Genomic DNA, 20,847 nt, shown 5'->3' with positions numbered 1-20,847 from the left:
GGTTTTAGAATGGGGAGTGGAGTTTGGAATGGAGTGCTGGGTTTTAGAATGGGGAAGTGGAGTTTGGCATGGACTATCGGGTTTTAGAATGGGGAAATAGAGTTTGGCATGGAGTACTGGGTTTTAGAATGGGGAAGTGGAGTTTGGGATAGAATGCTAGCTTTAAGAATGGGGTAGTGGAGTTTGGGATGGAGTGCTGGGTTTTAGAATTGGGAAGTGGAGTTTGGGATAGAGTGCTGTGTTTTAGAATGGGGATTTGGAGTTTGGGATGGAGTGCTGGGTTTTAGAATGGGGAGTGTCATTTGGGTTGGAGTGCTGGGTTTAGAATGGGGAAGTGGAGTTGGGGATGGAGTGCTGGGTTTAGAATGGGGAAGTGAAGTTTGGGATGGAGTGCTGGATTTTAGATTGAGGAAGTGGAGTTTGCGATGGAGTACTGGGTTTAGAATGGGGAAGAAGGGCTTATACCCGAAACGTCGATTCTCCTGTTCCCTGGATGCTGCCTGACCTGCTGCGCTTTACCAGCAACACATTTTCAGCTCTGATCTCCAGCATCTGCAGACCTCACTTTCTCCTTTAGAATGGGGAAGTGGAGTTGGGATGGAGTACTGGGTTTTAGAATGGGGAAGTGGAGTTTGGGATGGAGTGCTGGGCGTTAGAATGAGGAAGTGGAGTTGGGGATGGAGTGCTGGGCTTTAGAATGAGGAAGTGGAGTTTTGGATAGAGTGCTGTGTTTTTGAATGGGGAAGTGGAATTTGGGATGGAGTACTGGGTTTTAGAAGGGGGAAGTGGAGTTTGGGATGGAGTGCTGGGTTTTAGAATGGGGAAGTGGAGTTTGGGTTAGAGTGCTGGATTTTAGAATGAGGAGTGGAGTTGGGGATGGAGTGTTGGGTTTAGAATGGGGAAGCGGAGTTCGGGGTGGAGAGTTGGGTTTTAGAATGTGGAGTTGTGTTTGGGATGGAGTGCTGAGTTTTAGAATGGGGAGTGGAGTTGGGGATGGAGTGTTGGGTTTAGGAATGTGGAGTGGAGTTTGGGATGGAGTGCTAGGTTTTAGAATGGGGAAGTGGAGTTTGGGATGGAGTACTGGGTTTTACAATATGGAGTGGAATTTGGGATGGAGTTCTGGGTTTTAGAATGAGGAGGTTCAGTTTGGGATAGAATGCTAGGTTTTAGAATGGAGAAGTGGAGTTTGGAATGGAGTTCTGGGTTTTAGAATGAGGAGTGGAGTTTGGGATGGAGTGTTGGGTTTTAGAATGGGGAGTGGAGTTTGGGATGGAATGCTGGTGTTTAGAATGGGGAAGTGGAGTTTGGGATAGAGTGCAGGGATTTAGAATGGGGAGGGGCATTTGGGATGGAGTGCTGGGCTTTAGAATGGAGAGTGGCATTTGGGATGGAGTACTGGGTTTTAGAATGGGGAGTGGAGTTTGGGTTGGAGTGCTGGGGTTTAGAATGGGGAAGTGGAGTTTGGGATGGAGTGTTGGGTTTTAGAATGGGGAAGTGGAGTTTGGGTTAGAGTGCTGGATTTTAGAATGGGGAGTGGAGTTGGGGATGGAGTGCTGGGTTTTAGAATGGGGAAGTGGAGTTTGGGTTAGAGTGCTGGATTTTAGAATGAGGAGTGGAGTTGGGGATAGAGTGTTGGGTTTAGAATGGGGAAGCGGAGTTCGGGGTGGAGAGTTGGGTTTTAGAATGTGGAGTTGTGTTTGGGATGGAGTGCTGAGTTTTAGAATGGGGAGTGGAGTTGGGGATGGAGTGTTGGGTTTAGGAATGTGGAGTGGAGTTTGGGATGGAGTGCTAGGTTTTAGAATGGGGAAGTGGAGTTTGGGATGGAGTACTGGGTTTTACAATATGGAGTGGAATTTGGGATGGAGTTCTGGGTTTTAGAATGAGGAGGTTCAGTTTGGGATAGAATGCTAGGTTTAAGAATGGAGAAGTGGAGTTTGGAATGGAGTTCTGGGTTTTAGAATGAGGAGTGGAGTTTGGGTTGGAGTGTTGGGTTTTAGAATGGGGAGTGGAGTTTGGGATGGAATGCTGGTGTTTAGAATGGGGAAGTGGAGTTTGGGATAGAGTGCAGGGGTTTAGAATGGGGAGGGGCATTTGGGATGGAGTGCTGGGCTTTAGAATGGAGAGTGGCATTTGGGATGGAGTACTGGGTTTTAGAATGGGGAGTGGAGTTTGGGTTGGAGTGCTGGGGTTTAGAATGGGGAAGTGGAGTTTGGGATGGAGTGGTGGGTTTTAGAATAGGGAGTGGAGTTGGGGATGGAGTGTTGGGTTTTAGAATGGGGAAGTGGAGTTTGGGATGGAGTACTGGGTTTTTAGAATGTGGAGTGGAGTTTGGGATGGAGTGCTGGTTTTAGAATGGGGAGTGGCATTTGGGATGGAGTGCTGGGGTTTAGAATGGGGAGTGGCATTTGGGATGGAGTGCTGGGGTTTAGAATGGGGAGTGGCATTTGGGATGGAGTACTGGGTTTTAGAATGGGGAGTGGAGTTTGGGTTGGAGTGCTGGGGTTTAGAATGGGGAAGTGGAGTTTGGGATGGAGTGGTGGGTTTTAGAATAGGGAGTGGAGTTGGGGATGGAGTGTTGGGTTTTAGAATGGGGAAGTGGAGTTTGGGATGGAGTACTGGGTTTTTAGAATGTGGAGTGGAGTTTGGGATGGAGTGCTGGTTTTAGAATGGGGAGTGGCATTTGGGATGGAGTGCTGGGGTTTAGAATGGGGAGTGGCATTTGGGATGGAGTGCTGGGGTTTAGAATGGGGAGTTGAAACTTTATTGCTGGAACAGCACAGCAGGTCAGGCAGCATCCAGGGAACAGGAGATTCGACGTTTCGGGCACAGGCCCTTCTTCAGGAGGGCCTGAAGAAGGGCCTGTGCCCGAAACGTCGAATCTCCTGTTCCCTGGATGCTGCCTGACCTGCTGTGCTGTTCCAGCAATAAAGTTTCAACTTTGATCTCCAGCATCTGCAGACCTCACTTTCTCCTTTTAGAATGGGGAGTGGCATTTGGGATGGAGTGCTGGGTTTAGAATGGGGAAGTGGATTTTGGGATGGAGTACTGGGTTTTAGAATGGGGAGTGGAGTTTGGGATGGAGTGCTGGTTTTAGAATGGGGAGTGGCATTTGGGATGGAGTGCTGGGGTTTAGAATGGGGAGTGGCATTTGGGATGGAGTGCTAGGGTTTAGAATGGGGAGTGGAGTTCGGGATGCAATGTTGAGTTTTAGAATGGGGAAGTGGAGTTTGGGATCGAGTACTGGGTTTTAGAATGGGGAAATAGAGTTTGGCATGGAGTACTGGGTTTTAGACTGAGGAAGTGGAGTTTGGGATAGAATGCTAGCTTTTAGAATGGGGAAGTGGAATTTGGGATGGAGTGCTGAGTTTTAGAATGGGGAGTGGAGTTCGGGATGCAATGTTGGGTTTTAGAATGGGGAAGTGGAGTTTGGGATGGAGTGCTGGGTTTTAGAATGGAGTGAAGTTTGGGATGAAATGCTGGGTTTTAGACTGGGGATGTGGAGTTTGGGATAGAGTGCTGTGTTTTAGAATGGGGAAGTGGAGTTTGGGATGGAGTGCTGGGTTTTAGTATGGCGAGTGGTGTTTGGGATTGAGCGCTGGAGTTTAGAATGGGGACGTGGAGTTTGGGATGGAGTGCTGGGTTTTAGAATGGGGAGTGGAGTTTGGGATGTAGTGCTGGATTTTAGAATGGGGAAATGGAGTTTGGGATGGAGTGCTGGGGTTTAGAATGGGGAAGTGGAGTTTGGGATGGAGTGCTGGGTTTTAGAATGGGGAAGTGGAGGTTGGGATAGAATGCTAGGATTTAGAATGGGGAAGTGCAGTTTGGGATGGAGTGCTGGGGTTTAGAATTGGGAAGTGGTGTTTGGGATAGAGTGTTAGGTTTTAGAATGGGGAGTGGAGTTTGGGATGTAGTGCTGGGTTTTAGAATGGGGAAATGGAGTTTGGGATGGAGTGCTGGGGTTTAGAATGGGGAAGTGGAGTTTGGGATGGAGTGCAAGAGTTTAGATTGGGGAAGTAGAGTTTGGGATGGAGTGCTGGTCTTTAGAATGGGGATATGGAGTTTGGGATGGAGTGCTCGGTGTTAGAATGGGGAAGAGGAATTTGGGATAGAGTGCTGGGGTTTAGAATGGGGAAGTGGAGTTTGGGATAGAATGCTAGGTTTTAGAATGGAGGAATAGGGTTTGTATTGAAGGGAGTAGGATTTGGGATTGGGTCTATGATTGGGATGGGGAATGGGGTTTGAGCAGAGGAAGTAGGGATTTGGATTTAACAAAGTAGGATTTAGAATGAGGGAGTGGAGTTTGGGATTAGAGGGTGTGGGTATTAGGAGAGTGGAGTGGGGTTTGGGACCATGGGTTATGTTTGGTATTTGGGAGTGTGGTTTGGGATGGGTGTGAATGTGGTTTGGGATGGGGGTGGGTGGGGTGTGGGATTGGGTTGCTTGGGGTTTGGGATGGGGGTGAGTGGGATTGGGATAGGAGTATGAGGAGTTTTGGATGGGGGTGAGTGGAGTTTGGGATGGAGGGTGAAGTTTGGGATGGGGTGAATGGAGTTAGGGATGGGGTGAGTTGGGTTTGAGATGGGGGAGTGGGGCATGCGATCACGATGTGGGGTTTGGGATGTGGGGTGTGGGGTTTGGGATGGGGGTGTGGGGCTTGTGATCATGATGTGGGGTTTGGGATGTGGGGTGTGGGGTTTGGGATGGGGGTGTGGGGCTTGTGATCATGATGTGGGGTTTGGGATGGGGTGAGTGGGGTTTGGGATGGAGTTGAGTGGGATTTGGGATCGTGTGAATGGGGCTGGGGAATGGGGTAATGGGGTTTGGGATGGGGCGAATGGGGTTTGTGATGGGGCAGTGGGTTTTGGGATGGGGTGAGTGGTGTTTGGGGTAGAGGTGAGTGGGGTTAGGGATGGGGTGAATGGGTTTTGGGATGGGGGTGAGTGGGGTTTGGGATAGAAGTGAGTGGAGTTTGGGATGGGGATGAGTGGGGCTTGGGATGGGGGTGAGTGGAGTTTGGGATGGGGGTGAATGGGGTTTGGGATGAAGTGAGCGGGGTTTGAGATGGGGGTGAGTGATGTTTGGGGTAGGGGTGAGTGGAGTTTGGGATGGGGCGAATGGGTTTTGGGATGGGGTGAGTGGGGTTTGGCATGGGGGTGAATGGGATGGGATGGGGGTGAGTGGGGTTTGGGATAGAAGTGAGTGGAGTTTGGGATGGGGATGAGTGGGGTTTGGGATGGGAGTGAGTGGAGTTTGGGATGGGGGTTAGTGGGGTTTGGGGTGGGGTGAGTGAGGTTTGGGATTGGGGTGAGTGGGATTTGGGATGGGTTTGAGTGGGGTTTGGGATGGAGTTGAGTGGGGTTGGGGATAGGGGTGAATGGAGCGTGGGAATGGGGTTAATGGGGTTTGGGATAGGGGTGAATGGAGTTTGGGATAGGGGTGAGTGTGGTTTAGGATGGGGGCAGTGGGGCTTGGGATGGGGGTGAGTGGGATTTGGAATGCGTGTGAGTGGGGTTTGGGATGTGGTGAATGGGGTTTGGGATGGGAGTGAGTGGGGTTTTGGATGTGGGTGAGTGGAGTTTGGGATGGGGTAAGTGGGGTTAGGGATGGGGCAGTGAGTTTTGGGTTCGGGTGAGTGGGGTTTGGGCTGTGGGTGAGTGGAGGTTGGGATGGGGCAATGGGTTTGGGGTGGGGGTGCATGTGGTTTGGGATGGGGATGAGTGGGGCTTGGGATGGGGGTGAGTGGAGTTTGGGATGGGGGTGAATGGGGTTTGGGATGGGGTGAGTGGGGTTTGAGATGGGGATGAGTGATGTTTGGGGTAGGGGTGAGTGGAGTTTGGGATAGGTGTGAATGGGTCTGGGATGGGGGTGAGTGGGGTTTGGCATGGGGGCAGTGGCGTTTGGGATGGGGTGAGTGGGGTTTGGGCTGTGGGTGAGTGGGTTTTGGGATCATGTGGTGGGGATTGGGATGGGGCAGTGGGTTTGGGGATGGGGTGAGTGGGGTTTGGGGTGAGGGTATGTGGAGTTTGGGATGGGGGTGAGTGGAGTTTGGGATGGGGGTGAGTGGGGTTGGGATGGGAGTGAGTGGGGTTTGGGATGGGGGTGAGTGGGGTTTGGGATGGGCGTGAGTGGGGTTTGGGATGGGGGGGTGAGTGAAGTTTGGGATGGGGTGAGTGTGGTTTAGGATGGAGGCAGTGGGGCTTGGGATGAGAGTGAGTGGGGTTTGGGATGGGGGTGAGTGGGGTTTGGGATAGGGGTGAGTGAGGTTTGGGTTGGGGTTGAGTGAGGTTTGGGATAGGGGTGAGTGTGGTTTAAGATGGGGGCAGTGGGGCTTGGGATGGGAGTGAGTGAGGTTTGGAATGCGGGTGAGTGGGGTTTGGGATGGGAGTGGGGCTTTGGATGTGGGTGAGTGGAGTTTGCGATGGGGGTGAGTGGGGTTTGGGATAGAGGTGAGTGAGGTTTGGGATGGGGGTGAGTGGGGTTTGGCATGGGGGTGAATGGGATGGGATGGGGGTGAGTGGGGTTTGGGATGGGGGTGAGTGGGGTTTGGGATGGGCGTGAGTGGGGTTTGGGATGGGGGGGTGAGTGAAGTTTGGGATGGGGGTGAGTGGGGTTTGGGATGGGAGTGAGTGGGGTTTGGGACAGAGGTCAGTGGTGTTTGGAATGGGGGTGAGTGGGCTTTGGGTTTGGGATAGAGGTCAGTGGGTTTGGGATGGAGGTCAGTGGGGTTTGGGATGGAGGTGAGTGGGGTTTGGGATGGAGGTGAGTGGGGTTTGGGATGGGGGTGATTGGGGTTTGGGATAGAGATGAGTGGGGTTTGGGATGTGGGTCAGTGGGGTTTGGGATGGGGGTGAGTGGTGTTTGGGATGTAGGTGAGTGGGGTTTGGGATGGGGGTGAGTTGGGTTTGGGATAGGGGTGAGTGTGGTTTAAGATGGGGGCAGTGGGGTTTGGGATGGGAGTGAGTGGGGTTTGGGATGTGGGTGAGTGGGGTTTGGGATGGGGGTGAGTGGTGTTTGGGATGTAGGTGAGTGGGGTTTGGGATGGGGGTGAGTTGGGTTTGGGATAGGGGTGAGTGTGGTTTAAGATGGGGGCAGTGGGGTTTGGGATGGGAGTGAGTGGGGTTTGGAATGCGGGTGAGTGGGGTTTGGGATGGGAGTGAGTGGGGTTTTGGATGTAGGTGAGTGGGGTTTGGGATGGGGGTGAGTGGGGTTTGGGATGGGGGTGAGTGGGGTTTGGGATAGAGGTGAGTGGGGTTTGGGATAGAGGTGAGTGGGGTTTGGGATGGGGTTGAGTGGGGTTTGGGATGGGGGTGAGTGGGGTTTGGGATAGAGGTGAGTGGGGTTTGGGATAGAGGTGAGTGGGGTTTGGGATGGGGGTGTGTGTGGTTTGGGATGGAAGTGAGTGGGGTTTGGGATAGTGGTAAGTGGGGTTTGGGATGGGGGTGAGTGGGGTTTGGGATGTGGGTGAGTGGGGTTTGGGATGGGTGAGTGGGGTTTGGGATAGAGGTGAGTGGGGTTTTGGGATGGGGGTGAGTGGGGTTTGGGATAGAGGTGAGTGGGGTTTGGGATGCGGGTGAATGGGGTTTGGGATAGAGGTGCGTGGGGTTTGGGATGGGGGTGAGTGGGGTTTGCGATGGGAGTGAGTGGGGTTTGGGCTAGAGGTGAGTGGGGTTTTGGATGGGGTGAGTGTGGTTTGGGATAGAGGTGAGTGGGGTTTGGGATAGAGGTGAGTGAGGTTTGGGATAGAGGTGAGTGGGGCTTGGGATAGAGGTGAGTGGGGTTTGAGATAGTGGTGAGTGGGGTTTGGGAAGGGGGTGAGTGGGCTTTGGGATGGGGGTGAGTGGAGTTTGGGATGGGGGAGTCGGGTTGGGTTGGGGGCAGTCGGTTTTGGAATGGGGGCAGTGGGTTTTGGGATGTAGCGTGGGTGGGTTTGGGATGGGAGCAGTGGGGTTTGAGCTGGTGACAGTGGTGTTTGGTGTAGAGGCAATGGGATTTGGGGTGGGGACAGTGGGGTTTGGGATGGGGTGTTTGGGTTTGAGATGGGGACAATGGGGTTTAGGATAGAGAAGTGGACCTTTGGACAGGATAACTGGCATGTAATGTGTCGAGGATAATCTGGTGCTAGTTTTAAAGGGATTTCAGGAGGGGTTGCTTGGTCTTAGAGAGTGTTTCTGTGTATTGGGCAGGTCAGAAATTAAACGGTCTATTTTCTTTGTGGTGCTTCAATTTCTGGTTATACAAACATTCAGTCATAAATAAATCTTGCCTTTAAATGTTGAAGTATTGCCTCTGTCTGGACATTACTCATGTGAAATAAATTGGAACAGGGTGGGGCATAGAGCTTTAAAAAAACTGTTTTGCTGCAATGAATCATTTTTGTTCGCTGTAACAAGAAAAGTCAGGTGTGAGGAATTGGCACTGGATCACAAATTTAACTTCAAGTCTAAACAACGACTTAGAGAAATATTGGAATTTGTAAAGCACTGCAGGGTTCTCCTCCAGGTAGGTGCCAGATCATCTGTCTTTAAACAAATAGCTGATTTCAAAAGCTTAGATCATTCAGTTTGATGTAAACTGCTCAACTGATAAAGAACATGTTGGTGTTACTATTAGATAATTTTAAAGTGATCAGACTCCCTAGGATGAACTTTGTCAAGAAGATATACATGTGCAGGGTCAGATTTTATTTGCTACCCATGGAATCCTGGCTCGTGAAAGGCAAATATAATTTCTCGGAACTAAAAGCTCTCTCCAGTTCTGGTAGCTTTCATTCATCAGTAACATGCAGGAATGGATATATTTCTTTACCTAATGCAAAATTGTGTTGTACTCCCCAATTATATTAATTAACTTGATGAGTTAAAATCCTTGAACTTCCAACCTTTAATCCCTGAGGCAAGAGGCTACCAACTGATCCAAGGCTGCACATTTAGACATTTGCTAATGATGTTGGTGTATAGACAGGAAATGCTTAACATTCTCAATACAGCTTGCCTGACAAACTGGGAGAAATAAAGTACATAATGAGTTAAGTGTTTAGCTGGTGTGCATGTTTAAGCTCTGTGGTCGATTGACACATTACGCTGCTGGCTTCACTTGGATCTAGGTTTAATATTTCTCAGCTGAGCTGCCAGGTAAAATGTTGTGTTCATAGAAGTCTTTTTCAGTTCAGGGAGGGGAAAGTGGACACTGTCCAGTAAAAGAATCACAAGTGTACTTTCCATGAACCAATTGCAGAAGGCAGTCTTCGAGGCATTTCTGATTGCAACAGCGTTTTACTTTGGACTGAATCAGTGCAGGTAGAGTGAGGGGACAGAACACGGAGAGCTGGAGGAAATTTAAAATTCTTATAAGGAAGTTTGGATTGGGTTGTTAGAATTGCTAATGTGGTTACAGATTGTACAGAATGTTTCCTGCAAATACAGCTCTGTTAGAACTGTGAATTGTTTCCTAATTTTTTCCAAGCACTGCACTCATCAATGGTCAGAATCATAGCCAGTTAGTTCAGTTGCTGCTAATCCAGACTCCCTCAAGCAGAACCTTACTGTATTTGCGCTCTGATCAGTGGACCCAGGTTGCTGTCATTCCTACTTTCCTCCTGAATTCTTCATTGGTGAGTATGCCATTGTTTTGAACTTGTGTCGGCCTCTCATTGCCACTTGCCATCTGTGGCACCTGACAACTCAAAGTCAACACAGTCTGCCCCACTGATGCTGAGGGCTCCGGTTTTCACGAGATCTCATCGATGCTGTTCGCAGGAAAACAAAAACACGAACCCCCATCCGATTAGCTGCAAGTGGTCTAACTCCCTGCTGGCACGATTAGAGATGTTGGCATGCCAAAATTCAAGAATTTCTGTTGGATCACTACCCTCTACATTGTGAAGGGTGTTGCTCATGTTTTGCATCAGATAAAGTGGCCCAAGTATTATCAGGGGCAGGTAAAGTAGATGACAGGGGAAAGGTTTCAAATGGGAAGCCCCAGCGTGGAGTGAGGCAAAGCTTTATTGGGGATATCGTCTCTGATGCCTGATCTTGGGGTCTTTCCATGTGAGGGATATCGGATCGTGGAGAGGATTTCAGGGGAGACACGGGAAAGTTCTCTCTTCCTTTAAGCCCACATGCAGTGCTGTAAAGGCATTTAACATCTCCTCAAAGCGATCTTCATGTTCTGCGGCGTGGCAAGACCAGCTGACCACAGTTAAACCTGCAAAATCGGAGGTTGCCAGCTTCACTAAAATTACCGAGCGGTTCGATGCCTGTGGTTAGCACTGCTGCCTCACAGCTCCAAGGACCTGAGTTCATTTCCATCCTTGGGCAACTGTCTGTGTGGAATTTGCATGTCCTCCCTGTGTCTGTGTGAGTTCTCTCTGGGTGCTCTGGTTTCCTCCAACAGTCCGAGGATGTGCAGGTTAGGTGGGTTAGCCATGGGAAATGCAGGGGTAGGGTATGGGGGTGAGTCTAGGAGTGATGCTGTTCAGAGGGTCGGTGTGGACTCAGTGAGCTGAATGGCCTCTTTGCACTGCAGGGATTCTATGGAAACAGTTCAGCTGCTTGACCCTAGTCGACCTTTGTTAAATACTAAAAACTGGTTGGGTTTCAAGCAAACATGAGGAGGGGCTGCAGAATTAAAAGTAACTGTCACATCTATCAAGATCTTAGCAAATCCATTCTTAGCTGTCAAGATAACACCTAATGTTTCCTCTGGATTTGACCTGAATTTCAGGTCTCAATTCAAAAGCTGAAACCCTGAAAAAACCATTTAATTCTCTCTTGAGGTCATCTTGCTCTCCTCAGCCTCCGCCAGATGCAAACTAAGCCAATCGAGTTAATCATTTTCAAATGGTTGCGTATTAAAGGCTGAGATTGTCGGCTCTCATCCCCCATTAACAAATCCCTGAAAAGCTTGTGTGTATTAGTAATTAAAATATGTATCACATTTTCAGCTCCAGGATTTACCAGAGCAACGGCATCACCTTCTGGCCAACTTGTCAGGACAGCCTTCTGTTGGGAAGACAGCGTTGGATGGTTTAGGTTTGCCCCCAGCGCGGAAGGAGATTGTAAAGCTGGAGGTAATGTCAGCTACATCAATCCCCAGCTTTGAGGGCAGCAGAAAGACAGAGACTCTGGGAAGTGGGGAGACACCGAAGGAAATCAAAGGAATATTGAAAACACAGGGAGTCAGCGAGGAGAATAACAATGATGCTGAGAGTCACATCCTGCAGGAACAGCCTAGGAGATCTGAGGCGAGCAATGCAGCTGGTATACTAGCGGAGAGCAACTCTATTCCAAGTGCCCTGGTTGAAGAGTACAGCACAGAAACAGCAGACGTAACCCAGGGGCCGGACAAGAGTGGAAATGAAGTGAGACCAACTGAGAATGATACTTCAGACAAACCAAACTCCAGTGAAGTACAAAAGGGTGACCAGAGAGAAACAGCAGGTAAATATAATGCTTATCGCTCATTTCTTTAAAATCCTAATGTTGAGCTTTGCTTGTCATGCAATTTATCCTTAATAGTAGTTACATTGCTTGGATCGCGTCTAGTGGTATTATTGCTGCTCTGTAACCCAGAGATTCAGATAATGTTCTGGGGGCCCTGGTTTGAATCCACCAGAGCAAATAGTGGAATTTGAATTCAATAAATATCTAGAATTAAGTGTGCAATGATGACCATGAATCCACTGCTGATTGTGGGGAAAAACCCCTCTGATTCCCTCATGCCCTTTAGGGAAGGATGTTACCGTCCTTACCTGGTCTGGCCTATGTGTGATTCCAGACCCACAGCAATATGGATGACTCTTAACAACCCTGTGTGCAATTAGGGATGGGTAATAAATGCTGGTCTAGCCAGAGATGCCCTTATCCTGTAAATGAATTTTAAAAAGTCCTCTAATTATTTTCCTTATATGCAATAAGTGCTTCTTAATTTTCCCTCAGAATGTGGCAAGGCCAGTTTTTATTGCCCATCCTTTAGAAGGTGGTGAACAATCTTATGAAATGTCTGCTGTCCATGTGCTGAACACTTTTCCATAATGCTGTTAGATAGAGTTCCAGAGTTTGACAATGAAGGAATAATGATAAATAACCAAGGGGTGTGACTTGAGGGGGAATCTCAGAAGTGGCGATATTTCAAACTACATCCTGCTGAAATAACTCCACAGAGGCCAGTATTCTGTCACCACCTCACCCTTTATTTACACATGCGTAGTATTTGACACTGGGCCAGCTTCCTCAGAGACAGCTCTGAGTGAACAGAACCTCCTCTTTATATCTGTCAGCCAGGGGGTCCCGGATTGAACCCCAGATTAACAGCCCCAATCAGGGAATTCATATTCCATGAAGTCCACAGGCCGGCCTAATTACAATCACTGCCTTTGTCCTTTTATCTGGGCCATGGGTTGCTGATTTAGTGCACTGAGACTTTTACAGGTGGCTTTATTCTGACTAGGGACTGCAGTTGACTCTCCATGCACAGTGTTTATTGGCTTCTCTCCATAATAAGAAACAGCCTAGGTTCCAGGAATCAAGGGCCTCATAAGATGTTGATGAGACAAGATTGGAATCCTACTCTAAAAATCTGAACACACTTGTGGAGGACTGATGTCTGGGGATCAATCTCTGCAAAATGAATGCAGTGGTATTAAATAAAAAGCTCAGACAATCTGCCACTAGCCTTCGACAACTTCAGCCACATTCCAGGCCTGGCCATGCCCTACGGATTGTGGATTTGTAGTTAACCATTGACAAGCTTCTATCAATAACTGAAACATCGTCATACTAGCACATAAGTCAGTTCCACAGTCTCTCGAAATGCATCACAATCAAGTGTCAGGAATTATTAACAAGCTACCCTATTGAATTCATTCAGTGGCGATATTGGCAGGGATTTTCTACTTCGGTTCTCCCTGGTCCATAACATTCTGCCAACAATGAGTGAAGAAAGGGAAAACCGTATTCATTAGTTGACAAGGCCATACTTTTTCATTGCATTTTCAGTGCGAGCAAAGTAAACATTGCAACATAGGAATGGAAGGAAGAGAATCTCCATACACATTCCTGAAGTTGGTCATGAAGCTGAGAGAGGCCAAGTAATGAAGTCAGTCAGTGCGGAGCAACATTCAAGAATGGCAATAGTCGTGTACTAAAGCAGTAGAATTTAAGACAGTTTGGAGGGGGTGGTCGATTGGGATTATCACTGGACTAGTGATCCAGAGATCTGGGCTAAAACCGTGAAGGCATATCCCAGCAGAGCAGATAGTGAAATTTGAATTCAGTTAATATATCTGAATATAATAAAAATTAGACTAATGGTGACCACGTAACCACTCATTGTTTGTAAAAGCCCATCTTGTTTTGCTACTATCCTTCATGAAATCTGTCATCTTGCCCTGATTGGGCCTGCGTGTGACTCCAGACCCACAGCAATGTGATTGACTCTTAACTGCCCTCTGGACATGGCCAGGTTAAATTACTCAGTTCAAGGGCAATAAATGTGGGCGTTGCCAGTGGCACTCACTGCCCATCAAAAATAAATCAGTAAATGGATCGTAGGGTTGTTGTGCCTCAAGTTTTAGTCTCTGAAAAACGAGAAAACATTCAAGAGAAGGGAATGTTTCTGAGTATCAAAACTCTAAGTTATGAGGAGAAACCAATGAAAATATAATTTGCCAAACTAAAAAGGGAGCACCTGAAAATTGAATTTATTTGAAGCAATAAAGCTAGTTAATTAGTATTTAAGGTAGTAACTGCAATGAAAAAGCAAAATCTGGAATACTATTTTAGGTTGCTAGGGATCACATCTGTAAAAGTCTAACTTAGGACCGCTGTAAAGAATTCCTTCATAGAGAAAATGATTAAGCTGTGAAAATGAACTGCCAGATAGTGGAGGTGAAAAAAAACTGACATCATCTAAAATAAGAAGTAGGTACAGCAAAGGCAGGACATTAAGGTCATTCTGAATGGCTGAATTAAAATGACTCTTCATCATTTTCTTAAGAATTCAAGACTAGAGAAATGGAAAGTCAGTCTGGGTTCCTGTTCATGGTGCTGACTTAGTGATTGCTGTTGTGAAATACTTGGCTGGGGACGAAAACTAGATTTGCCTGTGTGCTCACTGTCTAGATCTCACTCCCTGGTGACAAGTTAATGGGGGAAACCTAAAATATTTGCAAGACAAGATTTAATTTTAAATCTAATTGTAATAGTAAATGTGGAGCTTTGATATTTTCAGTTAATGCGGTTAGAACCAGTGTAAGTATTGTTACTCCTTTTGCTGAGAGGTTAGTTTGAACATATTTCTGTTCCATTAATTCAGACACTGAAGGATCTGAAGAGCCAGAACAGGACAATTTCTCAACACCGCCTTCCTCACCACCATGGCACCAGAAAGACAACTGTTCCCTCCCGCAGTGGCAACCAGCTGATAACCTCTGCACATCGCAGGGGAAAGAGCAAGGCGAGGGCTACCTGAAACAGTTACTTGATGACGACAATGTGGAGCAATCCCTAACTCCAATTAACGTAGGAACGTCTGTCAAGGACAGGTACAGAGATTGAGAAGAAATCTTCCCTACCTTTCAGGTTCACTGCAATCCCTCCTGCTTTCCTCTCCTCCATTTATCTGTCTATCTCTGACTGGTTTGGTCAAATAGACCAGGTAACTCCTGTATTTCATGTCCACTCAGCCATGTTTGATATATGCCAGATCAGCAGCATGCTGTTTGACTGTGGGAGGTAGCACTGCTGAAGGTGGTTCTCTTCCTAACCAAATCTCATATAGGTGAGACTTATACAACAGGTAATTGGCAGCAATGATGGTTAGTTACCTTCAACGGGGCAACTGAGCAAATGTAGTGCCTGTGTGCCAGAGAATAGTGAGGCCACATTTGTTTAATCAGCCCAGCCTTTTCTTCAGGTACAGCCCTGAGCCTTTCTATTGCACAAGATACAGTGACATCAGTGAACATCAAATCATGAATGTAAAAAGAATTTAACATCCATCATCCGCTAACATCCACTATGTCACTCGCCAGCCTATGTCTTCCCAAACATGCACAAACAGATTCACAAAATTATTTTCGGATGCCATTCTCATTTATTCTGATTTAGATTAGATTAGATTACTTACAGTGTGGAAACATTTGTTTTGCTTCATGTAAAATGGCTGCTTTATATGTTAGAGATACTCATTAGCAAGAAATGAGTGTGAGTCCATTTCTATTTCCAGTTTGTTCCTCACTGAGTCATTGACTGATTTCTACAATTGTATGTACAATTCTATTTCACCCTCTGGAACACCACCTAATATTATCTCAGTCTCAACCTCTCTGCTACAGGATCCCTCCCCACCCCCACCTCCCTCTCATTTATCTCTCCACTCTGCAGGCACCCTGCCTCTATTCCTGATGAAGGGCTTTTGCCTGAAACGTCGATTTTCCTGCTCCTCGGATGCTGCCTGACCTGCTCTGCTTTTCCAGCACCACTATAATCTACATGCTGTTATTAACTCAACCTGTGACTATTCAAATGCACATCCAGCTGGGCTTCAACCTTCTGTAATCTTGGCTTCATCTCCTAATTCATACCAAATCTCAATTCACTCATCAAATCCCTCCATATTTCACCCCTCCCTATCTCTGTAACCTTGTCTGGCTGCATAATTCCCCAAGATATCTGTGTTCCTCTAATACTGGCTTCCTGAACATCTCCATTTTCATCCCACCCCCGTCCATCACTGGTGGCTGTGCCTTCACCTGCTAGCACTCCATGATCTGGAATTCTCTTCCTAAACTCTCCCTCTCCCTATTTTCCTTCAAACTCACACATAACAGAACTGTTGCAATATATGTTAGCCTACTATGTCTACACTGGCTCTCTGTGCCATTCTCCTGCCTCTTCCTACTGTTTCTGTTTAACTTATAATCCAATGCCCTCTGTGAAGGCCTCAGTTCACCATATTTCCAGGCTGTGCCCAACTACTCAATGTGACAATAAGGTCTTTTTCTGATGTCTCATTTTATCTTGCCCTCTCATCTTGATCCTTGTATGAGTGGGAACAGTTTATCCCTGTCTATGCTGTCCCCTGACGATTTTAAAAACTTGTTTTAATTTTTTTTATTCTTTCATGGGATGATGCCATCACTGGCTAGGCCAGTATTTATTACCCATCCCAGAGGGCAGTTAAGAGTCAACCACATTGCTGTGGGTCTGGAGTCACATGCCAGCCAGACAAGGAAGGCAGTCTCGTTCCTAAAGGAGATTAGTGAACCAGATGGGTTTCTTTTCCCCTGACAATCAACAATGGATTTATGGTCATCATTAGATTCTTTAATTCCAGATTTTCACTGAATTAAAATCCCACCATCTGCTGTGGTGGGATTTGAACTCTGATCCGCTGAATGTTATCTGGGTCTCTGGATTAACAGGTCAGTGATAATACTACTCAGCCAACACCTCCCCAAATTCATCTTAGCCTTCTCCTTGTCCGAGGAAAACAGACCTAATGTCTCCAATCTATCTTTATGACTGAAGTTTCTCACCCTGGAAACATTCTCATGCACCTCCTCTGCACAGTATCCAATGTGTTCACATCTTCCCTGAAGTGTAGTGCCCAGAACTGTACAGAATACTCCAGCTGAGGTCCAAACACTGTCCTATGCAAGCTCAGCATAAAATGCTCCTTAAACCTACCCCTCTGAATACACTTTTGATTACATTTGCTAATATCTCCTCATCTGGCTTTGTATCAGAATTTTTTGTGCTCCCCTGAAAACACCTTGGAACATTTTACATTGCATTACAGATGAACAGAAGTCACTGTTAATATTATTGTATCTCATGAGTGTCCTCCACACCAGGTTGCAGAAACTGAAAGACGGGGAAGAGCAGTGGAAGAATAAAATGAACAAGAGACAGAGTGATGTTCATGTCCCACTGACTGAACGCTACAGTCAGCTCCAACAAGTCGAAGGTGCCTGGAAGAAAAAGGTAACAGAGTGATGACAGGTTGGAGTTGAAATGTGAGAGTGCTCAGTCATGCTGATAATGTAGAGCCAATCCCCTGCTTTCTTGAGGAATATTCATAAGGAAATTAAACTTGGGCTTGGAGGTACCAGCAGATTTTACTGGTCAGTGAAACACTCTATAATGTGATTCATAAATAGCAGAAGAACTGAATCAGGATCTTTATAATTAATCTTCTATTAACAGGAACTGTAGAAGATATTACATATCAACCCAAATATATCACAGAACCTAGTTGGTAACACCACCCTGCAGATATCTCTGGTTTAAATTTATATCTCAGTCAAGTTTATTTTCCCAGCAGTTACAAAATCATAGAATGGTTACAGTGTAGATGCAGGTCATTCAGTCCACCATGTCTGCACTGGCTCTCTGAATGAACTTCTCACTCCATGCCATGCTCCTGTTTCTTCCCTCTAACTAAGGATAATATTACTTTTCAAAATAACCAGCTAGCTCCCTTTTGAGTGACTCTTTGGTGGTGCATTCCAAACCCTTACAACTCAATGTCTGAGAGTGTTCCAAACCCTTACAACTCAATGTCTGAGAGTGTTCCAAACCCTTACAACTCAATGTCTGAGAGTGTTCCAAACCCTTACAACTCAATGTCTGAGAGTGAGTTGTAAGGGTTTGGAACACTCTCAGACATTGAGTTGTAAGGGTTTGGAACAATGTCTGAAACTCAATGTCTAAGAGTGTTCCACAGGAGTGAAAGATATTTATGATTTCTTCTTGTCAATGTTTAAAAGTGTGTCTGTGTGTGTGTGTCTGTGTCTGTGTGTGTCTGTGTGTGTGTCTGTGTGTGTGTCTGTGTGTGTCTGTGTGTGTGTCTGTGTGTGTGTGTGTCTGTGTGTGTGTGTGTGTGTCTGTGTCTGTGTGTGTAAACAGATTCTGTGATTAAATCATTCATTTTATAATGTGTATCAATTGTTAATGTTTATGATATCACTGCTTGCATGTATGTCTGTGTAGAAGTAGACAGATTCTCTAATTAAATCATTTATTTCACAATGTGTATTTATTGTTAATGTTTAAAATGTTACTCTGTGTATGTATCTGTGTTTATGTCTATGTGTCTAGAGATTCTGTAATTAAGTCATTGATTTTATGACGTGCAATATTTACCAGAAACCAGAGCTTGTAAAATTCAGAAAATGTCAAATGATGGAGTTTGCCTCTTTCAAGTTGTGACTGCAGTATTAATGCATTAAGCCCAAGTCGACCGATAGCTCAGCTTTTTATAGCAGTGCACTGCTGAATTGTGAACTCCAAGACCGCTCCTAGTCTGATCCCAGGTCTGTGCTGAGTTAACTGATTGATGTCGCTGGCAGAGGTATTCCATTTTGGCTTCTGTATCCGTCGGCTTGGAAAGGAACAATTGATAAGGATTAAACTTAGCAAAGTATTCAAATTTTTGATGCTCATGTATCAAACAAATCTATTCATCAATCCTGATCCTATTTGAAGCAAAGCATCCAGACAACTGCAGTACGCAGACACGTCACAAACTGCGAACTTCCCTCCCAGGTGGGTTCCTTTCGAAGACTGTCAAAATTGTCCTTCTCATGAGAGTGAAATAGCTGGCGAAAACCAGTGCTTAAACTTTGAATCATTGCCTCAGTCTTCCTTGTTTGGAATCTGATCACTATTCATCATCAACACAAAGCCCCGGGGTAGCTGACAGATGAAAATGGAAGTTTAATTCAAGAATTCCATTGCTGTTGAGGAAACATGCAGGGTAGAGGGCAGAGGGCACACAGATTTCAGGGCAGAGGGCACACAGGGTAGAGGACAGAGGGTACACAGGGTAGAGGACAGAGGGCACGCAAGGTTCAGGGCAGAGGGCACACAGGGTAGAGGGCAGAGGCCACACAGGGAACAAGGTAGAGGGCACACAGGGTTCAGGGCAGAGGACATTCTGGAAGTGTGGTCTCTGGGACTGGCCAAAAGGACAATGTTGCCATTGACTCCTGCATGACAATTTCACAAACACGTGATTGAATGCAAAGTGCTTGGGACATCTTGAGGTCATATAAATGCTCCTCCTTTTAGTTATTCTGTGGCTTGCTATTCACCTGAGGCTACATTCTGTTCCAGTGATGTTTGTGGTACAATTGTGAAAGGAAATCGAGGGTCATTCATTTTCACTGTCTCTGAAAGGAATGTTGCAAACATCCTGGAGTCCTTTTCCACCCGTATAATATTAGTAGACTCAGTTCTGATCCCTCAGCAATTGCGAACATTTGAAGACTGATTTACCAGTTAAGGAACTCAACTGAAAGCCAGGCCAAGAGAAAACTTACTTCCTTCATCCTTAGCTCCCATTGTATCCACCCTTCCCCCAAATCTGTCTCAACATCCAGTGTGCTTCGCTAATTTGATGTATATGTTCACTACCTCATCTGAGAACTCTTTCCTTTCGATATATCTCTGCCTCTATCTTTTTTTCCTTTTCGTCTTGAATATAGGGAGAAGATGGGTATCTGAGTGATGCAGAGCAGCCTCAGTACTGGGTAAGAGCACAAGTCAAAGATAAGGCCATGGGGGGGGGAGCAGAATGACACCATGTAAACCAGGAATAAAGTATGTTGCATGACTGAGGAAAATGCTTTTCAGTTGGTCAAGCCCATCATAACCCCTCTGCCACTAAACATCACATCTCCTGTATGGAACACCCCTCTCTGAAACTGTGAGTTACAGGAACAGGCAGGATTGGTTCTCCTTGCCAATCATGGAATTTCAATCATTGATTTATTTTTTGTGTGCATTACTCCTTACATTACCCGTGGGTTGGTATCTCCCTCAACCTGACTGGTGTTCTCTTGCTGGTTACTGCATAGGAACAAGTGCATAAACAAACAAACCTGTCATTTCGGTTACAAGGAATGAACCCTGCAGTTGGAGTTCAAACAGACTCACCGTCCAAGGGACACTACAGTTGTACATAGCAAAATCCGAAGCAAACTTCAAAATCTCAGTACAGCTTGTAAAATAAAATTCACCATCACTTCAATTAACTCCCTATCCAATTTAATGGCAGTTAAGTGTGAGATGTACAACTTCTTGAAAGAACAAAGAGTGAATTAAGTAAATCTGAGTCTCCGAGTTATTCTACAGTCTGCACCCAACACTGGGAAGACAGAACTGTGTGGTTTGTACCCTATAGTCCCAATACTCTGCATCTTATCTTTCAGCTGATCTATTTGGGGTGGCTCAGTGGCTCGCACTGCTACCTCACAGAGCTAGGGACCCGGGTTCAATCCCTGCCTCGGGCAACTGTCTGTGTGGAGTTTGCACATTCTCCCCATGTCTGTGTGGGTTTCCTCCGGTTTCCTTCCACCATCCAAAGATGTCAGGTGAATTAGCTATGCCAAATTGCCTGTAGTGTTAGGTGTATTAGTCAGAGGTAAATGTAGGGGAATGGGTCTGGGTGTGTTGCTCTTCAGGGGGTTGGTGTGGACTTGTTGGGCTGAAGGGCCTGTTCCTAGACTGTAGGGAATCTAATCTAATCAATAGTGACTGCCTGCAGTTCAGATGGAAACAAAATTGTGTCTACTTGTGGAGCACTAACAAGCTGAAACATTTACTTCACAGTTTAAAGACTAACTTCACATGGATGCATTCCTTGGTCCTTTCATTTCAATTCTCACCCATCATGCTGCATATATGGCTGCATGATTAGTTAGTTTCTGATCATTTCATATCATTCCATCTCTGCTGAGAATCACTCTTCATTATCCCAATGAAATCAAATCTATCCTTTAATTTATTTATCTATTTTTCCCAAACAGCCATATACTATGCAGGTGACAGGGGATATGTTAAA

General features: G+C 46.3%; 1 protein-coding gene across 13 annotated transcripts in view; it reads left to right on the top strand.

Moving 5' to 3' along the window:
• Positions 1 to 20,847, top strand: part of LOC122540004 (supervillin-like) — a 242,768-nt gene that overhangs the window by 111,464 nt on the left and 110,457 nt on the right. For 9 of the 13 annotated variants that reach the window (XM_043675276.2, XM_043675281.2, XM_043675280.2 and 6 more), the window contains 4 exons: positions 10,943 to 11,438; positions 14,314 to 14,542; positions 16,856 to 16,985; positions 19,490 to 19,534. In XM_043675276.2, the coding sequence (XP_043531211.2) occupies positions 10,943 to 11,438; positions 14,314 to 14,542; positions 16,856 to 16,985; positions 19,490 to 19,534 (900 nt within the window). The remainder of the gene's footprint in view (positions 1 to 10,942; positions 11,439 to 14,313; positions 14,543 to 16,855; positions 16,986 to 19,489; positions 19,535 to 20,847) is intronic. The other 4 variants (XM_087977921.1, XM_087977920.1, XM_043675285.2 and 1 more) reach the window with 1 other exon arrangement.

Source organism: Chiloscyllium plagiosum, unplaced genomic scaffold (genome assembly GCF_037043375.1).
Source record: "Chiloscyllium plagiosum isolate Xiang-an unplaced genomic scaffold, Cpla_swu_hap1 HiC_scaffold_32, whole genome shotgun sequence".
Lineage (NCBI taxonomy): Eukaryota > Metazoa > Chordata > Chondrichthyes > Orectolobiformes > Hemiscylliidae > Chiloscyllium > Chiloscyllium plagiosum.
The sequence above is the reverse complement of the archived record's forward strand: the minus strand, read 5'-3'. Positions and strand labels throughout refer to the sequence as shown.